Source organism: Calypte anna, chromosome 5A (assembly GCF_003957555.1).
Source record: "Calypte anna isolate BGI_N300 chromosome 5A, bCalAnn1_v1.p, whole genome shotgun sequence".
NCBI lineage: Eukaryota > Metazoa > Chordata > Aves > Apodiformes > Trochilidae > Calypte > Calypte anna.
The window spans coordinates 10223370-10246603 of NC_044251.1; the positions used below are offsets into that span (position 1 = coordinate 10223370).

The 23234-nt window shown below is 39.9% G+C and overlaps 1 protein-coding gene across 1 annotated transcript in view; it reads left to right on the top strand.

The window, feature by feature from the left end:
* Window positions 1–23234, top strand: part of PLEKHH1 (pleckstrin homology, MyTH4 and FERM domain containing H1) — a 47812-nt gene that overhangs the window by 23186 nt on the left and 1392 nt on the right. Inside the window, exons 8-26 of the mRNA XM_030452267.1 lie at window positions 2150–2228; window positions 2826–2914; window positions 3457–3607; window positions 3716–3855; window positions 4610–4720; window positions 6174–6260; window positions 7198–7359; window positions 8321–8401; window positions 9351–9530; window positions 9662–9770; window positions 10468–10580; window positions 11246–11422; window positions 12223–12320; window positions 14810–14987; window positions 15397–15552; window positions 18182–18282; window positions 20081–20222; window positions 21108–21250; window positions 22290–22419. Of these exons, the coding sequence (XP_030308127.1) occupies window positions 2150–2228; window positions 2826–2914; window positions 3457–3607; window positions 3716–3855; window positions 4610–4720; window positions 6174–6260; window positions 7198–7359; window positions 8321–8401; window positions 9351–9530; window positions 9662–9770; window positions 10468–10580; window positions 11246–11422; window positions 12223–12320; window positions 14810–14987; window positions 15397–15552; window positions 18182–18282; window positions 20081–20222; window positions 21108–21250; window positions 22290–22419 (2427 nt within the window). The remainder of the gene's footprint in view (window positions 1–2149; window positions 2229–2825; window positions 2915–3456; window positions 3608–3715; window positions 3856–4609; window positions 4721–6173; window positions 6261–7197; window positions 7360–8320; window positions 8402–9350; window positions 9531–9661; window positions 9771–10467; window positions 10581–11245; window positions 11423–12222; window positions 12321–14809; window positions 14988–15396; window positions 15553–18181; window positions 18283–20080; window positions 20223–21107; window positions 21251–22289; window positions 22420–23234) is intronic.

The following is a 23234-nucleotide window of genomic DNA, read 5'->3' on the forward strand; positions in this document are numbered from 1 at the left end:
TGGTTCCCCTGACAGGTTTTTTGTCCTTTTTTCTTTATAAGGGGAAAAAAATGGAAGAAAATAGTACACAAGAAACATAGGAATAAAAGTGAAAGTCAAGAGGTGCTGCAGCATTGTTTATTCTTATGGGTCATCAAAAGTTAATCCCTAGTTCTCTTGTTATGTGCTTAAGATAGAAAAGTGAGTCATAAGTGCAAGTGAACGGACCAGACCAGATAGTTTTGTGGTCAGAAAAAGCTGTGAATAGTAGAATAGATGTATGGATTAGATCTCAACATTCATATCTCATGGCGTACTTCTGTTATTTGGAAAATAATGTGAAGGTTTTTATTTCACATTGATGAAGTGAATATACATGTTTTATTGCTTCCTTCACATGAGAGAGATGTCTGTTATCAATTTCAGTTACTTGTTAGTTCAGTTGATTGAATTGGTTGCTGATATGTTGGTCTAACTGATAAACTTGGTGGACATCAGTGTAGTATCAAAAGAGAGAATTCTATTATAAATTTGCTTTTTTAAAAGCATAGGCAAATAAGTGGACTCTTAAAGGTGCAAAATCAAGAACTCATTGTTAATCCACATATTTTATATTTTTTTCTATGAAAATTTAACAGTATTTGTGATCTTTGGCCATGTGTTTTATGATGCAAGTTTAAACCCCAATGTAATCACAGCTCTTTTTCCAAAGAAATCTCTTTTCATTCAGTCCATAGTATGAAACTGAGATGGGGATGAATCTGGGTAGTGTAGTAAAGAAATGGAGGTTTTCAAGATGTCTCTTCTAATTGCTGCAGAAGTTAGAAAGGTATCAGGAGTAGTTTACTCACTTGGAAGGAGGGAAATATGTCTCAGAGACTGGCTGCCATGCCTTTCTCTGACCTAGAGTTCCATATAAGGTTCTTTTAGTCCCTTATGCCAAATTTTCCAGAGGTAATGATCAGTCCTTCTAAATGTCTAATTTGAGTTTGGCAAGTAAATTTGATTAGAGAAGTGCTGTATTCACTTGTTTCCATTACAAACAATGTTATACCATGCTAAATTCTCAAAAAGCCAGATCTTGGACATACTGAAATGGGTATTCCAAAGATACTGGATACTTCAAAGAACCTGTGTCTGAGTTTCTCTTCTGGAAAGCAGCTGTAACACCCATCAGTGTCCCTCCTAGGGTTTTCTAAAATGTTTTTATTAATGATTATGAAACATTGCAGTATAACAGTCAGGAACACCACAGGAAAATCCATTATTTTGTCTTCAGACCCAAGTCAAGTAAGTGTATCCAAGTAGGATAACTATAAGTATGTCAAATACTAAAGCATTAATAGAATATTAAATAGAAGCTTAATCACTGATAAATGTCCATTATCTGCCCTGAATCAGAAGTGTCTGGGTAAAAAAATGCATATAGTATTTCATTAGAGACTAAATCACAATATAAATACAGAAAATACTAGTTCTATAATTTCTTTTATGTACTTGACTTCACAGTCTTAAGTACTGTCATGTATGTTATGTGTGTTATCTGATAGGGATTGGTTGTATGCTTTAAGGACCAGTGAGGGGATTCCTAGCTTTGACTTTTATTCATTTTAGACTTCGTGATGTCTTAGTCATAACATTGCATTTAGTTAGAGGTTTAAGTTCCACCCTTGGAATTTTTATCAATTTGTGAAGCTATTGGAGGTCCTTTGAACTGAAAGCTTCCTATGTTGTTATAAATGAGACACAGGCTTATCAAGATCATTCCAGACATTTCTTTCATTCCCTTATCAGAGACAGAGAATCCTTTACAGGTGATGACTCAATGGATTGTCCTGTTTTAGGGCTGGTTTTGATTCATTTTGCTGCACTGTTCATAAACTGGAGAAAACAGCTCTTTCCAAGCTATGATATAGTAATTTGTTGATAACTGCATGCAGGTGTTCCAGTCTGTGGATATAGTTTCTGTAGCATTTATAAGCCAAGTTTGTTGTGATTCAGGGAATTGTGCACAGGTGCACATGTCCAGTAATGTTCATTCAATATCTGATGGAATAGAGCAATCTTTCTTCCTGCCCAAAGGTGTGATGGGATGGATTCTGAGACAGGAGCATTTCTTCTAGTAGGAATCATGTTTTGGTCTGACCACTGCTGTTCATTATTGTTCTAGGAGAGTCGAATCTATGCTCTGGCCAAGTCTGGTATGAGGTTGTCTGAAGTAGCCACAGTGAATGATACTTCCAGCTGCTGTAAGTTCTACACAAGATCCATCCTTGGGGGGAGTTTACAGTGACTATGTGGGACTTGAGCTTCTGGCTGTTTACACTTCTTCATTTCCCTGAATGTTTTCAAAGTAAATTTGATTTGCAGATAGCTTTGATTTAAAAAAAAAAATTCAAAAAGGAAGGGAGGAGGATACACCTCATCTCAGGGATGCTTGGTGCTGGGCTGCTTGAGTCCCTGTATTCAGTGACATCTTCAGGGACTGTATTATCTTCATCTCCTTCACAGTTCTGCCTCAGCATGTCTGTGACTGCTTTTAATCTTTTGATTCACCATCACCTTCCTTATTATGGCTTCTACCCATTTGGACATAGTGCACTGGATGCTCCATGGGGAGCACAGTGTGGGGATGGAGGCAGCATTGCAGCTGTCTCTGGCAGTTGCATTTAATTAATAATGTTCCCTGGGCTTCTGAGGCCAGGCTGTCCAGGATTGCAATCCTCCATTATTTGATGGGCTACCTAAGTTCTTACACACATATGTGTACCTCTCCATTAAGCCCCCCTCCTTTTCACCAGTTTGTATTATTTGCTCTCTTGCTCTCTGTCTCTGAATTTTCCCAGTTTCCAATTTCTCGCATTCAACTTCTGGGCCATTTACCTGTCTCATCTACAGAAATGTCACAGTGCCAGTCTACACAACGCTGAAGGGGGTAAGGAGTTACCTTACTTTTCCTCTAATGAAAAGCATGGACCAGGGCTGCCAGTAATTTGAGAGAGAACAAGATGAAGCTGTGCAGTGAAGGACAGAAAATTAGAGAATGCCAGGGAGTACTGGACACCAAAAGAATACAGGTGGGGTAGCAGGTGATCAGTGTATTTAAGAATACAGGACAAGGCAGCAGCTTTTGGTCAAGGAAGCTGCAGTGTGCACTGTGGGGCTGTAGAAACCTAGAGGTGGTAGTAGGTGTAGCCTGGAGAATGAAATGGAATAGAGCTCTTGAGAGCTTATGGAAAAGCACAGGGCTTGGAGAATTGTAGTGTTGTAACCAGAGGAGACCCAAGTGTATCAGACTAGCAAGTCCAGCTTGGATGCTCTTAGACAGAAAAGGAGGAAATGAACACTGTGACAAGTATGGGGCAGCAAGGCAGTGTGGAAGTGAAAGACAAACAGTGCACTGTTTGGTCTGTGTCCTTGTTGAGCAGGAATTGAAACTCTTACCTCACATGCTAACCATACAGACCTGTTTTCCAGAAAGCCACACAGATCAGCAACGTGCCTTTCTTAGATGAGTCTTCAGGTTCTGATGATGACTGTGGTTCCCATGCCAGCTTCAGGACTTCTACTGCTGGATCTGAGACCAGGAAAGCTAGCATGCCAGGCAGCCCTCGTGCAGTGAAGAGAGGTAAAGTGGGACTACTGCTACTGAGCAGCATGAACTCTGTCCTCACAGGTGATGCAACATGTCCTGAACAACATTGTTGATTCTCATTCTTTCCTGTATTTTGAACAGGTGCCTCTATGTCCTCACTGAGCTCTGAGAGTGACTATGCCATTCCTCCTGATGCCTGCTCTTTGGATGGTGACTATTCAGAGCCAGAACATAAGCTGCAGCGAACATCTTCCTATTCCACTGATGGTGGAATCTGCACTGTAAGTCTTGCTACCTCAGAGCTGTGAAGGGAGACAGTGTTGGCCTCAAAAAAGAAAAAGCTTAACTACATTATATTGGGTTATCACCTGCAAAATAATGCTCTAGCAGACTAGGCTGTTGGTTCAGCTGGTTTTTATCAAAAGACTACTTGATGCTTCAGAAGAAGGTGCAATTTCTGTTAAATGGTTAGAAAAAAGTGTAAGCATCGAGGGTTTTATTCTTTCCTGATAAGCTGTACAGTTTTCCTGTAGTCATATTCTACTGTAATGGTGGCGTTACACTTTTGTGATGAAGCAAGTTTGGAAATTCAGAGGAAAAAAGGAGAAAGGATAAAATATTTTGACCTAGAAAAACAATTCCAACACAGGCAGCATTAAAATCTGTACTCTTGAATGTAAGAGATCAAACAGATAAGGAACAAGAGTCTAATTGTGGCTTAGAGGCAGGCTTCAATTTTATTTGGAATATCATTGCTATGGTAGGAAGACATAAGTTTTCAGTGCATCAAGCAATCAGTGAAATGATCTTCGAATGTCTTCTCTAGTAAAACAACACAATTTGGTATCTGCAGCCACACAGTCCCCTCCAAACTGAACAGAGAACACTGACTTTTGATGACTGCTACTCCCACCTGGCAGAGTAAAGTAGAAAATTATAGAGATGGAGCAAATGCCTGAGCTTGATTTCAGCACTCTATCATTTGTATTCTGAGAAGTGAAAGGTAACCTCTTTTCCTTGCTCTTTACCCTCAAGGAACCCATGGAGAAATCAGGTTACTTGCTGAAAATGGGCAGCCAGGTGAAGATGTGGAAGAGGCGATGGTTTGTTCTAAGAAACAGACAAATCATGTACTACAAGTCTCCGGTGAGTCACTCGGATACATTTACTCCTGTGTGGGGCACAGGCTGTCTGCAGAACCAGTTCCAGGCTGATACCACTGGCAGAGTGGGCATTCATGAGCAAACATCCCCCAAAATGTCCTGACAAAGAGATTTATGTCTGGCTCACAGGTTCAGCCATGGGTCTTTGCTTAGGCAGAGAAGCTCCTTGTGGTGGCTGTTCCCAGGGGATGAAAATTTGTTCAAAGGAGCAGAAGCTTGGCACCTACTGGTTAACTTTGTACAGATGAGGAAAAGCAGAAAGCATCACAGACCAGCTTTGGTCATGCTTAAGATGAAAATACAGGAAAAATAAATTACAGTATCAGGAGGGTGCAGATACGTACCTCCATGTCAGTATGTCAGCACAGGAGTCTGTGAGGAAAACTGCAACTTTCAGGAGGAAGAAATCTGGATTCTTTAATTTTTCTGCTTCCCACATGGAAGTAATGCTGGCTTACAATGATCGACAAAGCAATCCTGAGGGAGTCTGTGCATCCAAACTTCTCCAAATACTTTTTATAACTCCCACCTGTTTCAAAGTTACATTATTTGAAAAATTCTAGTAGTAGGCATTCAAAATTTATATATACAAAAAACACATTTACTGTTGGCCTTCATTATTCTGCTGTACTTAGCTACATTACAGAGAAATATATTTAGGGTTGTTTACCTTCCATATCTTTTTTTCTGGACACAGCAGTTTTTCCCATACCTGCATATTTCTGTCTATAGATACACATCCTTGCTTAAAAGTCAGAAATATTGATTTATTTTCAATGTTTATGTTTCTTCAGTTGTTGCTATATCGTGTCAAGATAAAAAATATACCTTAGGGCACAATGATACCCTTTATTTCTGATACTAGCTCTATCCATCAGAATTCACAAGCAAATTATACATATGTAGTATAGAGGTATATGTGTGTGTACATATACATAAAATAATTTGATAAATGTGCAGAATTTAGCCTGTTGGTTGGAAGGTACTTCTGGACCCCAGTCCAACTGACACATTGAGGAGGAGCTGTCACTAGATGTAGATTAAACCACCCATGGCTGTGTTTAACTGGGTCTTGAAAGTATCAAAAGGTGGAAATTGAGGCATTATCTGGGTACCTGTTTGGTGGTGTGTTGCCTTCCCAGTGACAAAGCATTTGGTGTTTGGTTTTTTCCCTAATGTTTGGTGCAAACTCCCTAAGACATGTAAGTATTTGTCACCCTTACCCTTGTTATATTGTCTGCCACTATGAGACTTCTGCACATTGTGGCAATGTGATCACACTGTCTCATATTCAACCTCACAACTTTCATCTGTCCTTTCCATCTCAGGAATGCACACTGCAACCTGCTCATGTGTATTCTGTTGTATTTAAGTACTCTTAAGACCCACCTGGGGGTTTTTTCTACTGAAAAAATTGTTTGATTTCCTTTCCTCAGAGTGATGTCATCCGCAAACCACAAGGGCAGATGGAGCTGAATTCCTCATGCCAAATTGTCAGAGGTGAAGGGTCCCAAACATTCCAGGTAAGCATTGCTTTATCATCCTGCAGATAACTACACACTCGGTGGCTGGGTGAGAGAACACTTATTTCAGGCTGAATGTGTCTCTGCTATTATGATCTAAATTTATCCTGGAGCAAGCCAGGCAGTTAGTTTAATAAATAATGAGGAAAAAGCTAAATTGTAGCCCAGGTACAGCTTTTTGAAATTGAAAGAAATTCTCCTTTATGTTTTATACAAAAGTGTTAGCCCTTTCCTTTTTTTGCAGAGCTGGAAATGTGTGGGGAAAAGTGATTCTTGTAACATTTAAAATCAGATAGTACCTAGAATCCCCTCTTTCTGAAAAACTGCTCTCACACGATCTCCCACCTGACTTTACGTGGCTGGAGGATCTGAAGAAACATCTGAAGTGTTGCATTCCTATTAGAATGTGACTTCCAAAGTTTAAGAAATTGGCCTATCACTGGTTTCAGTTTTAAGTCATTATTGTTAGAGGACTTGTTACAACTTTGGTATTAAAGCTTCTCTCATACTCAAATTAAAAGGCACTTAATGGAACTGAAGTTGCCAAGGCTTAATACTATTAAATTCATAGCATCTTCCCTCCCAGAGAGTCGCCAGCTTTTGAAGGCATTATGCAATACAAAGTGAAGGCAGAAAAAAATACCCATTTATGTAGTCACTTTAATATGAAAAATTTGCAGCAGCACTGAGAAACAAGAAATTATGACAGAGGAGGTAAAGCCAGAGTATCCAACAGAAACAGCAAGAGAGCTCATTAGAATCTGAATCATCTGAGTTTCAGTTCTTTCACTTGGGCTTTGAGGATTAGCACCTTTTTTCTTACCCAAAAAAATCTCTTCTGAAACACCAAAAAAGATCCAAATGGGATAATGAAACTCAGTAGATGAAGAAAAGATTTTTAGGTGTGCAGATTTATACTCACTTCTTTTCCTTGCAGCTCATGACAGAAAAGAGAACATACTTCCTGACAGCAGACTCTCCCAACATCCTGGAGGAGTGGATTCATGTCCTACAGAGTGTTCTGAGAGTGCAAGTGACCAGTCCTGTTGGTGTTCCTCGTAGTGATGCTAAACCTACTGTGAAAGGTTGGCTCACCAAGGTAAGGTACTATTTCTCACTTCATTCAGTTTAGCTCAGTATTGACAGTATGCCAGCTTCTTTGTTTGCACAGGAAATGTTAGCAAGAAATTAGTATTTTAACACTCCCTAGAAGAGTGGGGAAAGAAAGAGAAGTAGCAATACATTTCTGTATTTCAGAGAGAGGAATGTTTGTATAAATTATAAGAAATGGGACAAACAAAGCTACTGAGAGATAAGGACTTTGTCAAATAGTAAGTAATAACAAATATCCAGCTTGTGTGTGCCTTTCTTCAATAGAATTCATAGCATGCCATAATGAAAAATAACCAACGGGAAACGCTGTTAAACATCACATTTAAGTGATCTTGACTTGGTCATATAGGAGTTTCAAGTAAATTATCTTGCGTGGTTCTAGGTTAGCATTTATTTTCATTGTAACAGACTTTATGCCTGTATACTCAAGATGTAATGGCTGAAAATTCTTATGCTTTTTGCCACTCCTGTGTATCACTTTTGCATACCAAGTTACTATGAATTTTTGATACAATACTGGTTAGCATGGCTAAAGGCAACCTGCATCTGAAGCTTGTTCATCTGCAATAGCAAACAGCTCCCAAGACTACCTCTTACTGGTCTTTTCCTGCTGAGATGAAATTATTAATTTTTATCACCTTAAAAGTTATTCTTAATGTTGTATTTCAGGATACAGAAATTATGGATTATAATGAATGAGTAAAATACTTGACAAACCTTGAACCTGTCTCCTTAAGCACCTCTGTCCCGTCCACTTAGGTGGGATTTATTTAGCAGCTTTTGGAAGTGATGCCCGGGATATTTTGAGAGGAACTTATATTAGCAGAGAACAAATAATACATGTACAAAGTTTGAAGGCAGTATTGAGTTCAAAGTTGAAATGCTAGAAAATCATTAAAGCAACACTGCTGATGTTAAAAATATGTATTTCTCTGTCCTCCTTAAAGGTCAAGCATGGGCACTCCAAGCTGGTCTGGTGTGCACTGATTGGAAAAACTTTCTACTACTATCGAAATCATGAAGATAAGGTAAATCCTTTTCTCCTTTTCTTCCTGAGCCTTTTTTCCCCATTTCTCATTATGCTTTCTTTCTTTTTACTGCTTCTGTGTCGCAAGCTTCGAGCTCGCTCTTGGTTGTGCTTCTCCCCTTTTAACAGCACCAGCCCTACAAAGAGTATTTTCTCAGTTTTAATTTTAAGCTAAAATGACTAATGGCTGCTGTTTCTCAGATCACTGTTTCTCATTTCTCATATCTTGTTTCTCATTTTCTCCTTTATATCTTTTTTAGAACATTTAGAACAGTCTTCTATACAGCAACTGATACATTCTGCATACTGTCATGAAAATAAGCAGCAACAACAAGATGGGAACAGGAAGGTCATTTAATCAGTGTAATCTTTCTGGAAGGTTGGCCCAATGGTCCATTACTTTCTCTTGGTAATATCAAAACCCAAGTTTAAGAATATCAAGGAACACTGTTCCTCATACTTGGGATTGACCTCCAGCAGATACCCTGTTTGTATGAATCTACCTATTTATGTAATTCTAACAGTACTTAGCAAGCAGAAAGCCTGATCAGGATCAGAAAACAGTGGCTTAAGATACTGAGCATCAGAAAATGGAAACCTGCCTTGCAAAACCAATGAAGTACACACAACTGACAAGTGTATTGGGGAAAAAAACAACACCTTATGTGAAAGGTCCTCTTTTTCTTTGCATATTCTCATTCTGACCAGTAGATGCTCTACCAAGAAAATTAATAAAAGTAGTAAAACTGTTTGTAAGTACTTCAGTTGATGACAGAAATTCTATAGAAATGCAAGATTATATAATTACATTCATTAAACACTGAATTATCATCTATTCCTTACTTTTTACAGAACTGCTAATATTTTGACCTAGTTTTTCTTTCCTCATGTGCCGTGCCCATAAGTGGGGGAGTAGCTGCACACATCTAACTTGCTTTCCCTCCTTACAGTGTCCCCTAGGGCATCTGCCTATGCGTGAGTCCAAAGTGGCAGAAGTGGACCGTTCCTGTGACTCTGATGAAGATTATGAAGCTACTGGTGGAGGACTTCTCTCATCCCACTGTACACTGGTGATTCACCCCCAGGACCAGAGTCCCACCTACTTACTCATTCGCACCAAGCAGGAGAAGGTGAAAAAGGCAGTCTTTTTGGAGAGGAAGAGACCTTTTGGTATCAGGGAACCAATGGGGCATAGAGACTGAACCTGTTTGTAGAACACAAGGTCTGAATTGACCTGTACTCTTCTCATCCTTATGCCTAGAATACCTGGCTGTACCATCTGACTGTAGCTGCTGGTAGCCATAATGCCACAGTGGGCACATCTTATGAACAACTCATTGGAAAACTATTGGATGCAGAGGGAGACCCTAGTAAGTAGAAACCACAGACTCTTTTTCCATGGTAGCAAGCATATGGAAGGTGAATTTCAACTCCCAGTTTTAATCCAGGCAAAAGTGAGGGAAGGAGATTCTTGATAGAACAGTGAATGATATAGTGTCCTTCTCTTCTAGTTCCACAATCATATCTCCAGAGAGGATACAGGCATTGTAGTGAAATTAGATAAGTCCATCAAAGCATCTGAAACTTTAACATTGATTCAAATTAAAATAAAGAACTAGAGTTTTAATTTTTCCTGTTATTATGTATTAACATAGGCATTTGTGCTTAATACTCTTTTCCTGCACACTTGCATATTCCTATATGCGAACCTTGCTTACTGCTGAATGGTGACTTGCACTAACAAAGGACCCCACTGCAGGCAGCTGTCCTAGCAGTCTTTGTTTCTTTTTTGAACACACAGCTGAGCAGTTTCTCACCAGAATCCAGCTGATGAAAAGCTTTAACATAGCAGGACTGAAAGGTGGCAATACTTCCTTCTGCTGATGGCTAATGCTCCTGGTGACTCCTTGTTCATGCAGGCTTTACTGAAACCAGTCAAGTGGCAGGCTTAGTGCACTGCTGCTTCCTCGAGTGTTTTGACATTTCTGCAAAGCTTCTTTTAACACAGATGCTGTTACCTTTATTCTATTTCTGACACTGCATGTTTTTGCTCATCTGCTACCTCAGATTCTCCTCTATGGAAACATCCTATGTTGTGCTACAGTAAAGATGGGTTGCACACATCCCTCACCACTCTGCCATCAGAGGCTCTACAGACTGAAGCTCTGAAACTTTTTAAGGTATTTAAAGGGATGTTGCCTGGTTTTCAGTTACTTTGCTGTTTTGTTGAAACTTGGTCATGTTGTTCCTCACAATATTTACTGTCACCATTGGTTGCTTTAGACAGGCCTGATGGTTCATTTAGCTACAATAGGAAAGTCAGATATTAGGTGTCATTTATTCTCCGCAAGTTTAACTTGTCCTTGTAGGGAATCTGGATTTAGGAGCAATGTCCCCCACAGGCTTTACACTTCAAAGTTAGCCTTATCTTCCTTTTTCCTCTCCAACAGTTCAATTGAAGGAAACTGAAAGATTTCACTGGCTAAGTCAGTTGTGTCAGTCAGTGGTGAAGCCAGTAGATGTTTGATTCCTGCATTCTGGAAGTGTAAGATCAGCAGTTTCAGCAAAGTAAAGCCTAGGCATGGAAGGCAGGAAGCACATTTTCCCCTATGTTCTTTTGCTAATGTTTTGATCTCAGGAAATTTTGATCACCTGAGTTAAATTTCTTGTTGCCACAATTAAAAAGGGAGAGACAGGAATTAAGTATTTACTCCTCTCCCTCCTTTCAGGTTTATTTAGAAGAATTCATTAATTGTCTGGGGACACATCTGGGGAACCTACCCTGGAAAGTACCAGAGAAGTATTGCTGTATTCATGGCATTGACTAACTCCCACTCTTTTCTAGTCCTGCCAGCTCTTCATCAATGTCCCTGTGGAGGCAGCCTCTATAGATTACCACGTGTCCCTTGCCCAGACAGCACTGCAGGTCTGCTTGACACACACTGAATTGCAAAATGAAATTTACTGTCAGCTTGTTAAACAGACCAGCTGCCGACAGCCTCAGAACCACTCAGTCATTCAGGTCAGTTCCTCTTTTGTCACTTCCACCGTGCCAATGCTTTGTATTTAGTTCCATGTTTTTAATAATTAGCAATGGGACTGGCTCTCATAAAATAGTGCAAATGCTAAAGGTGTGCTGGAGGAAAGATAATCATGGCACTGGTGTGCAAATAAAAACTTTGAGAATGTAGCTAGTTGCAAAATAAACTTTAGTTTTAATTTAACCATTTACCAATTGCAAATGGCTTATTCAGAATAAAAATTCATTCCTCATAATTGGCACTAATTTTGTTTTCCGTTTTAATGAATCGACAGCATGCAAATCATTAGTGTTACTATTAAGCATGAAATCTGATTTTTGTACTGTAAATACTGGGTAAATCAAACGAATAAGTTACAGCATGAGTGTAGATGCTTGATTATGATATTCCCAGCTCAAATGAGAAAACAAAACATGGTTGAAGAGCATTAGGTCTAATTTGAAACAAAGTTCCCCAAAGTAATCTTTAAGATTTGCAGTTGCAAATCAGAAAGGAGTATTAATTTAAGTCTTAATTGTTCCCTTATCTCTGGCTACATTAGTCAATATTTTCAAAAGTGGCCAATAATTTAGAACACCTCTTTCTTGAGTCCAGATTGAGATACTGAAGAGCAGCCTGCCCTCTGACCATCCCATGCCTTTGAAACATCTTGAACTACGTGTCTAAAAATGGTTGCTCCCCAAAGCACTGGTCATCATCCAACGTTTTAGTTGCAGTATTCTATGAAAGGCAACAGGCAAGAAGTACAGAACAAGAGTGATGTCCAGTTTTATGTTCACAGTGCTGGCAACTCCTGGCTTTGTGTGCTCCTCTGTTCCTGCCTCAGCATCACTTCCTCTGGTACATCAAACAGCACCTGCAGCGACACGCAGACCCCAGGTAAAGAATGCAAATGCAGTTTCTTGTGCTAAGCTGATGGCCTTTTGCATCCACTGCTGATAAAAATGGAAGCAATCTTTTAACTCACACCTGCAAAAATAAGTTGATAGAGGAGACAGAAGATTCCCAGTGGCATCAAGCTGCCCCCTTTTAGTAATTCACACTTATTTGTTACTTATATTGAGATCCATCACACAACTGAGTGACCTAAACTAGCAAAAGAACTTTTTGCAGATATAAATGGAGCTACATAGGGAGGTTTTTTTTCTCATACAGCTATTTTCTTTTATAGGCAGACAAAAGTCATTATTTAGGATGAATTTTAGGTGATTATATTCTGCTGTCAGGTTGGCAAACATACTGACACTACAAAAGTGAGGCAGAGAACAACTCAGGAGACCAGAAAAAGTTAGGAAAAACTAATAAATGTGAAATATGTACTAATACTGTTTTCTGTTATGTCTTTAGTGTGTAACACTTTCCCCTGTAGGCAGACAGTGTAAGATCTACTGTATCAGCATATGTGTTCATGCTGTGCTCTTTGTATCCAGGGTGATCTGGTCTTCAGCATATCTCACCCTGTCCTTGACAGGGAGGTCACAGCTAGAGATGTCTGGTTGTCTGTTGCAAGAATAAACTTTACTAAGGCATAGGTAAAAGAGTTGTTTACATTTAAAACAAATATTCATATTCAAGTCTCCCTTGGAACTCAAGCTACTCAAGCTTCTTCTGTTTTTACAAGAGAAAATCTGAGTACTCCTTCAATCGAGGGAGTTTTTTTATTATTTTCTTAGATGTTGCCTCACATTTGCTATTTATTCTCAGCTGCAAAAATAGAGATCTTAGGCACTCCTTGGTGTGCAGTCTCCCCATTGGCTAAAGCAGCATGTTAGGAATCTTCTGGCTTGTACTAGGAAGCATCTCTCCAAACTTGTGTACTACCCACTCCCAAACAGGCCCATTAAATTCAGTAGTGGAGCTGCTCTACTGCTTTATAAGGATGTGCTGGGCTTTGTGAAATGCATCTGTTTCAAGCATTACTTTGCTGATGGTATGCCAAGTTCTTCACCCAAAAGTGAAGAACTCAACAAGTTCTCAACAAATAAACTGAAACAAAGAGCAGAAATATATATATATTTACAATCCAGCTATTAAACAGTTATTAGGGCTAGAAACAAAACATACAGAAATTACAGCTGTGCTTGCATTAATTGGGTTCAGAGCAGTTGCTAAAGGAGACTTCACTTAGCTCCTTCTGCCTAGCTTACTTATGTCTGTATAGATGGAGCAGGATTTTCTGACCAGTTAAACAGATAGGCTTTCCCTGTTTTGTACAGCAAACTAAGACACTAAAATGTTTATTCAGTATCATGCCTTTGGGCTAGTTTACACTAGATCTTCGTTTTAGGTATTGTTTCTCCTAAAAGGTGACCTTAGAGTATATATACATTCTCTAAGAGAGGAAGAAAAGTGGGGCACAGTTCAATGTATGAGGACACAGGGCTTAGGAGCATTTGGAAACCAGGCAAAACAGCTTCTCATCGGAGTTAGATTCTCTGTTTGAAAGTTGTTCAAATGTATTACTTGGCGAGGTGAGCAATGTGTTGGTAGAATGATAAAGTCAGGGCTTCTGAGTCCCATATTGCTTGCAGGGATTTAACTGGAGATTTAATCAGGTTCTGAGGTTCTGAAGGCATATTGAATGGAGTTAATTTCCCCTGCAAAGGGATAGCACAGTTAGAAATCTATATAAATCCTTCCATTCCAGAACTTATTCAGTATATACATTCTTAACAGTTTTTTGCAAAAGGTGTAACAGACTGTTTCTGCTTGGCTTTAGAGACACTTACATCCTTTTGGTGCTGTTCAATGGAGCACTCCCTTTTATAAGCAGTAACTGATCCTGTTAGTAACTGTCCCTGTTCTGTATTGAGCTGTCAACAAATTTGAGCCTGCTTTTAAACTCTGTCAAGTCTCTTGGTTGGCAGATAGTGTTAGTACAATTTTTTATAATTTATATAACCATGTAAAATGATAAAAATAACTTACAAAATCCTGCGAGACTAATGTGGTACAAATTATTGTTAATACTTAGCAGATTTTAACATTATAGCAACTAAATTCCACTGGCATGACAGTGAGTTTAGGGGTGAACTGCTCTTTTTTTAATGTATACTGTGATGGCAACAGGGTACAGAGGAGTGCATTCCCATACTATGTCCAGTCCACCCAGGAGCAGGGAATGCTCTTAGACTTTCCAGGGTGTGCATTGTCTACCTTAATTTTACAGATCCTTGGAGCTCAGATTTGTATTGTAGCTTTTCACTTGACCCGTTAGTCTCTTGACATGACCTAGGATATCTGTGCAGAGATGCATCTTTGCTTCAGCAAAAGCCTGAGGGGGGGGATGCTGGCATCATGGCACAGGAAATGGAGAGGACATGGCATTACCAGCATGTTGGAGGTTTTGTCTCCCTATCTCTGCCTAGGAGTGAAACAGGCAAGTATGCCATCTACTGCCAGAGATCGGTAGAACGCACCCTGCAGAGCGGCGAGCGGGAAGCCAAGCCCTCCCGCATGGAGATTGTGTCCATCCTGCTGAGAAATCCCTACCACCACTCACTCCCCTTCAGCATCCCAGTGCACTTCATGAACGGAACCTACCAGGTGAGCCACTGCAGGTGCCCTTCTTCCAGGCACTAGGGGACTGTGGTAACCTGCCTCCTTCATGTGGGTGGGTGGCACCATGGTGTTTATAGATATATCATGTATTAGACACTGTTTCTCATCCTTAAGGCCATTTTAGCCATTTTCCCTGATAAATCTGAACAAATCCAGCCCCAGATACAAAAATCTTAGGAGGAAAAGGTAACTGTGGAAAAAGGAGAGATGTTTTAAGTGTCTCAGTATGAGAAAGAATGCAATATGAAGGGAAGCAACACAAAAATGCAGTTACTGGAGCTGGCAGTCAATGATGAGATGTCAGTCTATAGGAAACCAAGCTCCATTAGTTCTGATACCCATCAATGTCATATTTCTTGAAAGTTACCCTCAATTAGCTCCTCTTTCATTGCAGGTTGTAGGTTTTGATGGTTCCTCAACAGTTGATGAATTCATCCAGCAACTGAACCAGGAGACAGGAATGAGAAAACCATCTCGCACAGGGTTTTCACTGTTCACAGATGATCCTTCTGGCAAGAATTTGGAACACTGTCTGCAGGGCAACATGAAGGTATTTTTCCTCTGCAACATTTAGCATACATCTTTAAAGAGCTGCTAAATAGCTAATAATTGTTTCTTACTGCAGCAAGATCAAATACACTTGGGTATTATCTGTCTAGATTAGTACTCAGGGATGAGATATTGATTCCTGCATGTGGCTCTCAGCAACCCCAGGCAACACTATAGGCTTGGAAAAGAATGGTTGTAAAGCTACCCAGAGGAAAAGGACCTGGGGGTGTTGGTTAACAGCCAGCTCAATATGACCCAGCCATGTGCCCAAGTGGCCAAAAAGGCCAACAGCATCAGGCTTGTATCAGGAATAGTGTGGCCAGCAGGACCAGGGAAATGATTGTCCCCCTGTGCCTGGCACTGCTGAGGCCTTGCCTCAAATCTGTGTTCAGTTTTGGGCCCTCACTACAAGAAAGACATTGAGGTCCTGGAGGGTGCCCAGAGAAGGGCAACAAAGCTGGTGAAGGGTCTGGAGCACAAGTCTTTCAAGAAGTGTCTGAAGGGAGTGGGGTTGTTTAGTCTGGAGAAAAGGCAGCTGAGGGGAAACCTCACCATTCTCTGCAACTACCTGAAAAGAAGCTGTAGCAAGGCAGCTGTTGGTCTCTTCTCCCTCATAACAAGTAATAGGACAAGAGGAAAGGGGCTGATGTTGCACTAGGGTAGGTTAGGTTAAGGAAAACTTACTTCACTGAAAGGTTGTCAGGCACAGTAATAGGCTGCCCAGGGATGTGGTTGAGTCACCATCTGTGGAGGTATCTGAAAGACACGTATATGTGGTGCTTAGGGCATAGTTCAGTGGTGGACTTGGCAGTGTTAGATTTTATGGTTGGACTCGGTGATATTAAAGGTCTTTTCCAACTTAAGTGATTCTATGATTCTATACTTAGCTCAGTCTAATCTGAAACACTAGTTGATACAGCACCTTCTCTGTTAATAGGTGATAGTCCATTTTTTAAATCTTCAACTCAGATTTTAGCACATATTGAAGTTTAATTTGTCTTGACTATAAAAACATGACAGGGCTAGCTAGCATGATGAGATATCACAACTGACATAAAATCTGACTCTTCTATTGAGACAAATTTGTGTTAGGCTGTGAGTCTTTTGGCATGTCTATGTACAACTCATCTGTTGGCTTATGAAGTATCTCCATGCTATCTTCAGATAATTTGGACTTTCATTGTTGATGAGCATACATAAGGGAGAGAGCTCTGCTGAGAAAAGCAGAGCTCTCACTTTAAAAGAGAGAGGAGTGCCTCAGATCAAGGCAAAAGGAAAGCAGATAAAGTATAAACATCTTTGTCTTCCATATAGATATTTTTACCCATGGTGCAGCTGGATAACTGCATTAAGTGAGCAGGCTTGTGGCCATGAATGAAACACATCAGATTTTAGTACAAATCTGGGCAAATAATTTGTTGTACAGTTTTGATGAAGGAATAGCAGTAGTGGCAACTCTGAAAAGGCCCTGATATCTGTAAAGAACACAAGTATTCAGTTCTACACAGCATATCATTTCATACTGGGCAACAGTGGAAGAAGGTGCCAGTAACTTTAAATTAGATAGTTAGAAGAGCAACCTACCACAGACAGTGCCAAATTATATGCTTTACTTTCATGGTTTGATATAGATCAGATAATCAGGAGCTTTGCTGGTAGTTGAACCACCATCAGGAGAGATATTAGAGTGAACAAAGGAGCCTGAGACAATCAAAGGCATCACTTTTACTGGTTATTAACTGATTATTTACCTGCCAAGACAACCTCAATAGTTTCTTAGGAGAGAATTAGGATATCTGATTATATATTTCATGTGGCTTCTTATGTTCACATTCTTTTTATTAAGATGCTATCGAGAAGTAGGAACCTTTATTAGACCACTTGTAAAAGGACTGGAATAACCAAGGGAAGTTGAATAGGACCAGAGATATTAACCATGCTATTACTGAAAGTATGTCTGAGTTACAAAGTTGGAATCTAGGACCAGATGTTCCCAAAATGTGGATATTCCCATCCAAAGGTTTGGTTTAGCCATCCATGTAGACAATTCCTGTTCAGAGGATAGATTAGTGCTTTAGTTTGGGTCAGGAGGGCACTTTTCAAGCAAACTTACTAATCATTTCTCTTAACCATGATTTGATTCACATTAAGGAGCAACCTTAAAGAGCATTAAGTGGATTTTTTATGTGAAACTTGGAACTGGAAGATATGATCCAGCATAGTAGTGGGCTTCACACCATTAATCAGTCTAAAGCTGGTCCAAAGCAAAACCCTCTGAAACTTGTACAGTGTGGGTGTAGAGTCCTGGGAATGGGTGTTTCACTGTGCAGATCTACTCCTCCTGGGCTTTGCTACATGCTAGCACAGACATTGCCAGAGAACCAGACCACAATTCATAACACAAATACCCTTGCAGATTAGAGCTGGAGTTTTCAGTTGAAATGCTTTAATTGTTACATGCTGTGCAATGGAAGAATTAATTGTTTTGCCACTTTGGGCTGTATTTATGCTGATTCAGTCTGGTTTTTTATCTTCTCTTTCACAATGCTTTTCTCACTTACTATCCCCCCAGCCTTGACTGTGCATTTCATCTCAGTTTGTCTCTCCTCTCTCCATGCTGTGTTTTAAAGATCTGTGATGTCATTTCTAAATGGGAACAAGCCTTAAAAGAATTGCATCCCGGGAAATATGAAGGAGGCACAAGGATTGTGAAGTTGACCTATAAGAACAGGTATCATGGTTCATTTGTTGGCCTTATACTGCTGTTAATTAAGCATTTCTAGACTGGATCTATATCTGTACATTTCCAGTAATTTATAGTACAGTTGATGCAAAAACTATTTTCACTAAGCTGTGTTCAAATCACACATGAGATGTGATGACTTCCATATGTGGTGCATATAAGAGGGTATATGGCCTAGAGGTAAAACCCAAAACATTTTGCAATAGCCAGATAGACTTACAGTGGGTTAAGAACTAGATGTAACACAGTAAGACACACTTTGCCTAGATCCTAAAACATAATTAAATAATGCATATTAGGTGAGAGGAAGAGAAACCTGGGGGGGAAATCACAGTGAAAACAAATATGCTGAAACTTGCAATTAACTGAAGAATCACAAAGATGAAAAAGATACAAGAACAATGTTCTAAATGGCATGAGCTTGTAGAGGAGACATGTAGCAGCAGTGCCCAGACTTTATAAAGAAGGAAATGTTGAAGTTAGATGACAGTAGATAGTAGACAATGAAAGAATGAGGCAAAGCTCTAAAACAAAAACTGGAACACGTTAATAATTCATAATACAGACAGGAATTCTAAATTACAGTGAGTGGAGAGTTGTGTATGAGAACAAGGAATAGATTACTGCAGGTGAATTCTGTTTGCAAGCAAAGCAGAGGTCATCCCAAAGAGAAAAAGTTCTGTATCGGGTGTATGAAGATTTTGTTGAATGTAATGGTGGAAACAAATTTCTGTCAACTTTGTTAGGTGGTAGAGCAGAGGTGGAAGCAAAAGTTACTACTTTTGACCCAGAATGCAGTATTTATTTCAGGAATGCAACTTTGCAGAATTATTCTGTTGGACTGGAATGTGCCTAGACTAGACAGCAAGGATGTTTTGATAAGGGCTTTCCAAGGTTGGGCTGTTCCAACACCAAGGACTCTGATAAGATGTGTGTAAGGTCACTATGGTCCTAATGGTGGTGTTAATCTTAGATTGACATAGCTCCCCCCTCCCCCCCGAAATTGATTCACTGAAATGAATGTTTTGGATGGTATTGTGGAATATATAGTCATAGATGCAGACAGAAATTAATACTTTAATTAGATGGTGTGGGCTGTAAATAAGTATGCATAAGGAGTGGTTCTGGGAAGCATTCCCTAAGATAGGGTCTTCAGCCCCCATTAGTCATCTTGCTAGAACAGATCAAGAAATTCCAAGCATGAGGGTAAGAAAAAAATAGTAGGAAACTGATTTACAAGAATGCTTCTTCATTTTTTTTTAAAAAGCCTGCTAATTTGGTCTTTTATTACCTGCTAAAACAAACTGAAGACATTTTAAATAACAGTATCAGTGTAAGTGGTCATAACAAAACTGGCAAAAATCAGAAATCTACAAGGTTGTCATGCAGAAGTTTATACATGTCGAGCAGAGGCAGTTCTGTATTCTGTGATAAGCAGAGGCCATATCTTAAATATTGCCTATCTGTGCCTGGTTAGGACACACAGAAACTGATTTGCCTGTGTTTTATAAAGCTTTGCTGTCTTTAAGCAGTGTTGTGCTCATAATTCAAATGCCTTTCAAAGCTAGAGAGCATCTTTTAAGCCTCCTTACCTAAATCTTGTTCATAAGGGAAACACCTCTGTTTCCAAATCTCTGCTCAGTAACCCCACAGTACACAAAGTTTACTTTGGAGATAGACAAAAAAAACCCAACTCCCACTTCTATTTTTACTCTATCTTGATCTTCCCACCTTTAATTCCAGTTCACAGTACCTCTTTACCTTCATTATCTCCTCTGCTTTCTAGGCTCTATTTTCGGAGCCAGGCCAAAGGTGAGACAGACCGGGAGCGGTTGCTCTTGGCCTTCCAAGTCAGCAGTGAAATCTCCAATGGAAGGTTTCCTGTTAGTAAGGAATTAGCTCTGGAAATGGCAGCTCTGATGGCTCAGGTGAGTGTGGCTATAGGTAGAAATACTCCCTCTTGTCCTCCAGACACCTCAGCTTTACAGTGAATATTTATGACTAAGCAGCTGTCTTTTACATCAAAAGGGGTTGTTCTTATCAGACATACAGGCTGAGATGTGCCATGCCAGACACATCATACCAGTGTACTTATGTTGTTAGAACACCTTTTGCTGCAGGGAAATTTGCCTCTCCTTTCCTTCTGAAGAAAAACACTGGGAAAAAAAAGTGAGGCTGGACTATCCCCAGAAATGCTCCAAGTAGTGCCTTAGCAGAGGTATGGAACTAATATCACTACTATTAAGTTGCACTTAATAGTAAAAGCTTTCCCTGTTGCACTACCAGTGGCCTCTTACTCAGGAAGAGCATCTTGTAGGATCTACTGTTAGACCTCCAGGCTTGTATTTAGCATTTTACCACATAAAACACACTGTATGGGTTGTGGGCATGATAATAGTTTCTTACTGAGCTGAAACTGGTTGTTCCATTTGTTAAAGCAATGCAAACTGAGATGAAGAAGCCAAGCATGTTCAAACTATTTACAAATCAGCTGTTGTTTTAACTGGCCAATTGAAAATAAGCCCCCAAAGCTTGGCATTTACACAGAAGTATCTCCCTACAACAAGTAGCTGGCCAAGATCTTGTTTCACTTTCCTAGATCAGTAAAGTATTTCCTAGGCAGTCATGTCCTCAGAAGTTGCTCTGTTGTATACTTATGCTATGGTAAATGCTGTAGACAAAGTTCTCCAGCCTAATGGTGTATTTTTGCATGACTAATAAACACAGTAGTTATCAGTATGGGAATTCATGGAATGTTCTACACTTAAAACCTCTGTAGTTCTTTTGAACTATAAACTATAATGTTGTCCTAGGTGGAATTTGGGGATTTGGATCGACCAGGATATTCAAGTCCTACTGGAACATCACAGTCGAAGATGCAACATCTTCTTCACCAGGTCTTAGATAAATTCTACCCCAAAACCTATAAGCAAAACATTAATCCTGAACAGCTCAGGTAACTTGTTTGCTCTTCTATTTGTTGCACTGAAAAAAAATTTTACTTGCAAAAAAGTGAAATTCTGTCTTTATACTTAAGAAGTTTCAAGGTCCCTGTCAAGCTTATTTGATACAGAAACTTAAACAGAACACAAGTGTCAGAGAAAAAGAAAACAAATAAAAAAGAGCCAAATAACCATCTGGACAAGAAGTTTAAGCCTTTTGCTTCCAAATTAGACAGCTAACTTCCAATAAATTCTAACCTAAGCCTCAGATGAATTCAGTTTCTGAATCTTTGTTTTACCCTTCCCCTAAGTGTCAATTGAAACCAGATGCCTGAGGTTTGCAATGAGCCCCAAAGCCGTCACAAATGGGCTGCTTCAGGCCATGCAGTAATTCTGGTAGGATGTATTTTGGCAGTTCTGACTTGGAAATTGTCACACACAATTCCGAGGTCCCCAGTACAGAATTCAGATGCTGCCATGGATCTTGGCTCTGACTGTCTTAATGAAACAGCACGGTCAGCTTTCAGATCCAAAACTGCTTAGGGATGCAGTAATGGAACTAACACAAAACCTCCTTTTGGAAGCAAATTCCATCTGCATGTAGCAAGATAGCTGTCAAACCATTCCCAGTGAACCAAATCAAGCCAAAATATGTATTGCCACTCCACACAGAGCATACTACAGACAAGTTAAGATGAAATTGAGAGTATAACAATGTGAAGACACCCTGGGCAGGATTTTACTGTAACAGCTGCCTGAGTGTTTGTAGTTAGAGTAGTTTAAGATACACATCAGTGAACAACCTGTATGAGACAGGCATTCCTGGACATTACAGTGTAACTAATTATAAAATAATTGAGGAAATGGAGAAAATGCTAAAATAAAGTCAGGTAGCACAACCCTCATAACTGACAGTGCTAAAAGCCCTGTCCATAGTGCTCTGTAGAACAGCCTTTTTTGGAATGAGAAGTACATGTATGAAATGTTACAATTTTATTCACCTTTCTTTGGAAGACATTAGTAAATGTTGTCTTGTGTCTTGGATTCTGTAAGGCAACTGGCTGACAGGCTAGCAACAAAGTGGATGGTGCTGCAGGGATGCTCTCCACCAGAATGCATTCGAATTTATTTGACGGTGGCCCGGAAATGGCCTCTTTTTGGAACCAAAATATTTGCTGCTAAGGTAACTGGAGAACACTTTTTTTTTTTTTTTTTTTTTTTAGTTCCTGATTTTTTACTGTCTGAACAGATACATACCTTTGATCTCTGCTTACATGGGTTGAAAATGCTGCTTCAGTGAGGGGAAAAACTGACTGGTCCTGTGTTTTGAATAAACAGCTGCTTGGTACTACGTAGGTTTAGAAAGAAAGGAGAGAAGCATACTCTAAACACTAGAGGCTGCTAGCGTTCAGTAAATAAATACTGAGGGTTCCCTGGCTCCATCAGGTGATCCTAATACAGGGTAGGAACTCTCCTCACAACCTTGCCAAAGCTTTCTCAGGCAGGAATTTCCCTGGCTGTCAAGGCTGCAACTAATATACTCTTTAAATACCACTGGGGGGGTGGAAGGGAAGAGTCCCCCACAAGCCACACCTGGCAGCTGATGGTAGCTAAAAGAAGAAGGGGTGTCTCAATCCAGTTCTCTGCTTGACAGAGAGGTGGCTGCTTTCCTTGCCACAGGAGAAGGCAAGCACTGCTAAGGTCCTGTTGCAGAAACAGAAAAATTAAAGCACATACTGGGTAAGCTGCCACCCACAGACATCAGCAAGAGAGCCAGGAATAGCTGGAGTGCTTCTCCCAGTAGCTTGTACCATCCCTCAGCCCATTCCAGGCTGGAGTTCTGTACCTATTGCCCATGCCCAAACTGGTAATGCCTTAGCCCACAGCAGCTGCATGAGAAATCTTTTGGCATTAACCAACCTCCCCAGCCCAGCAGAAATGTGTATTAAAAGTTATATTCCAGATATTGAGATTTAAGTCCTCTTAAAAATCAAACTA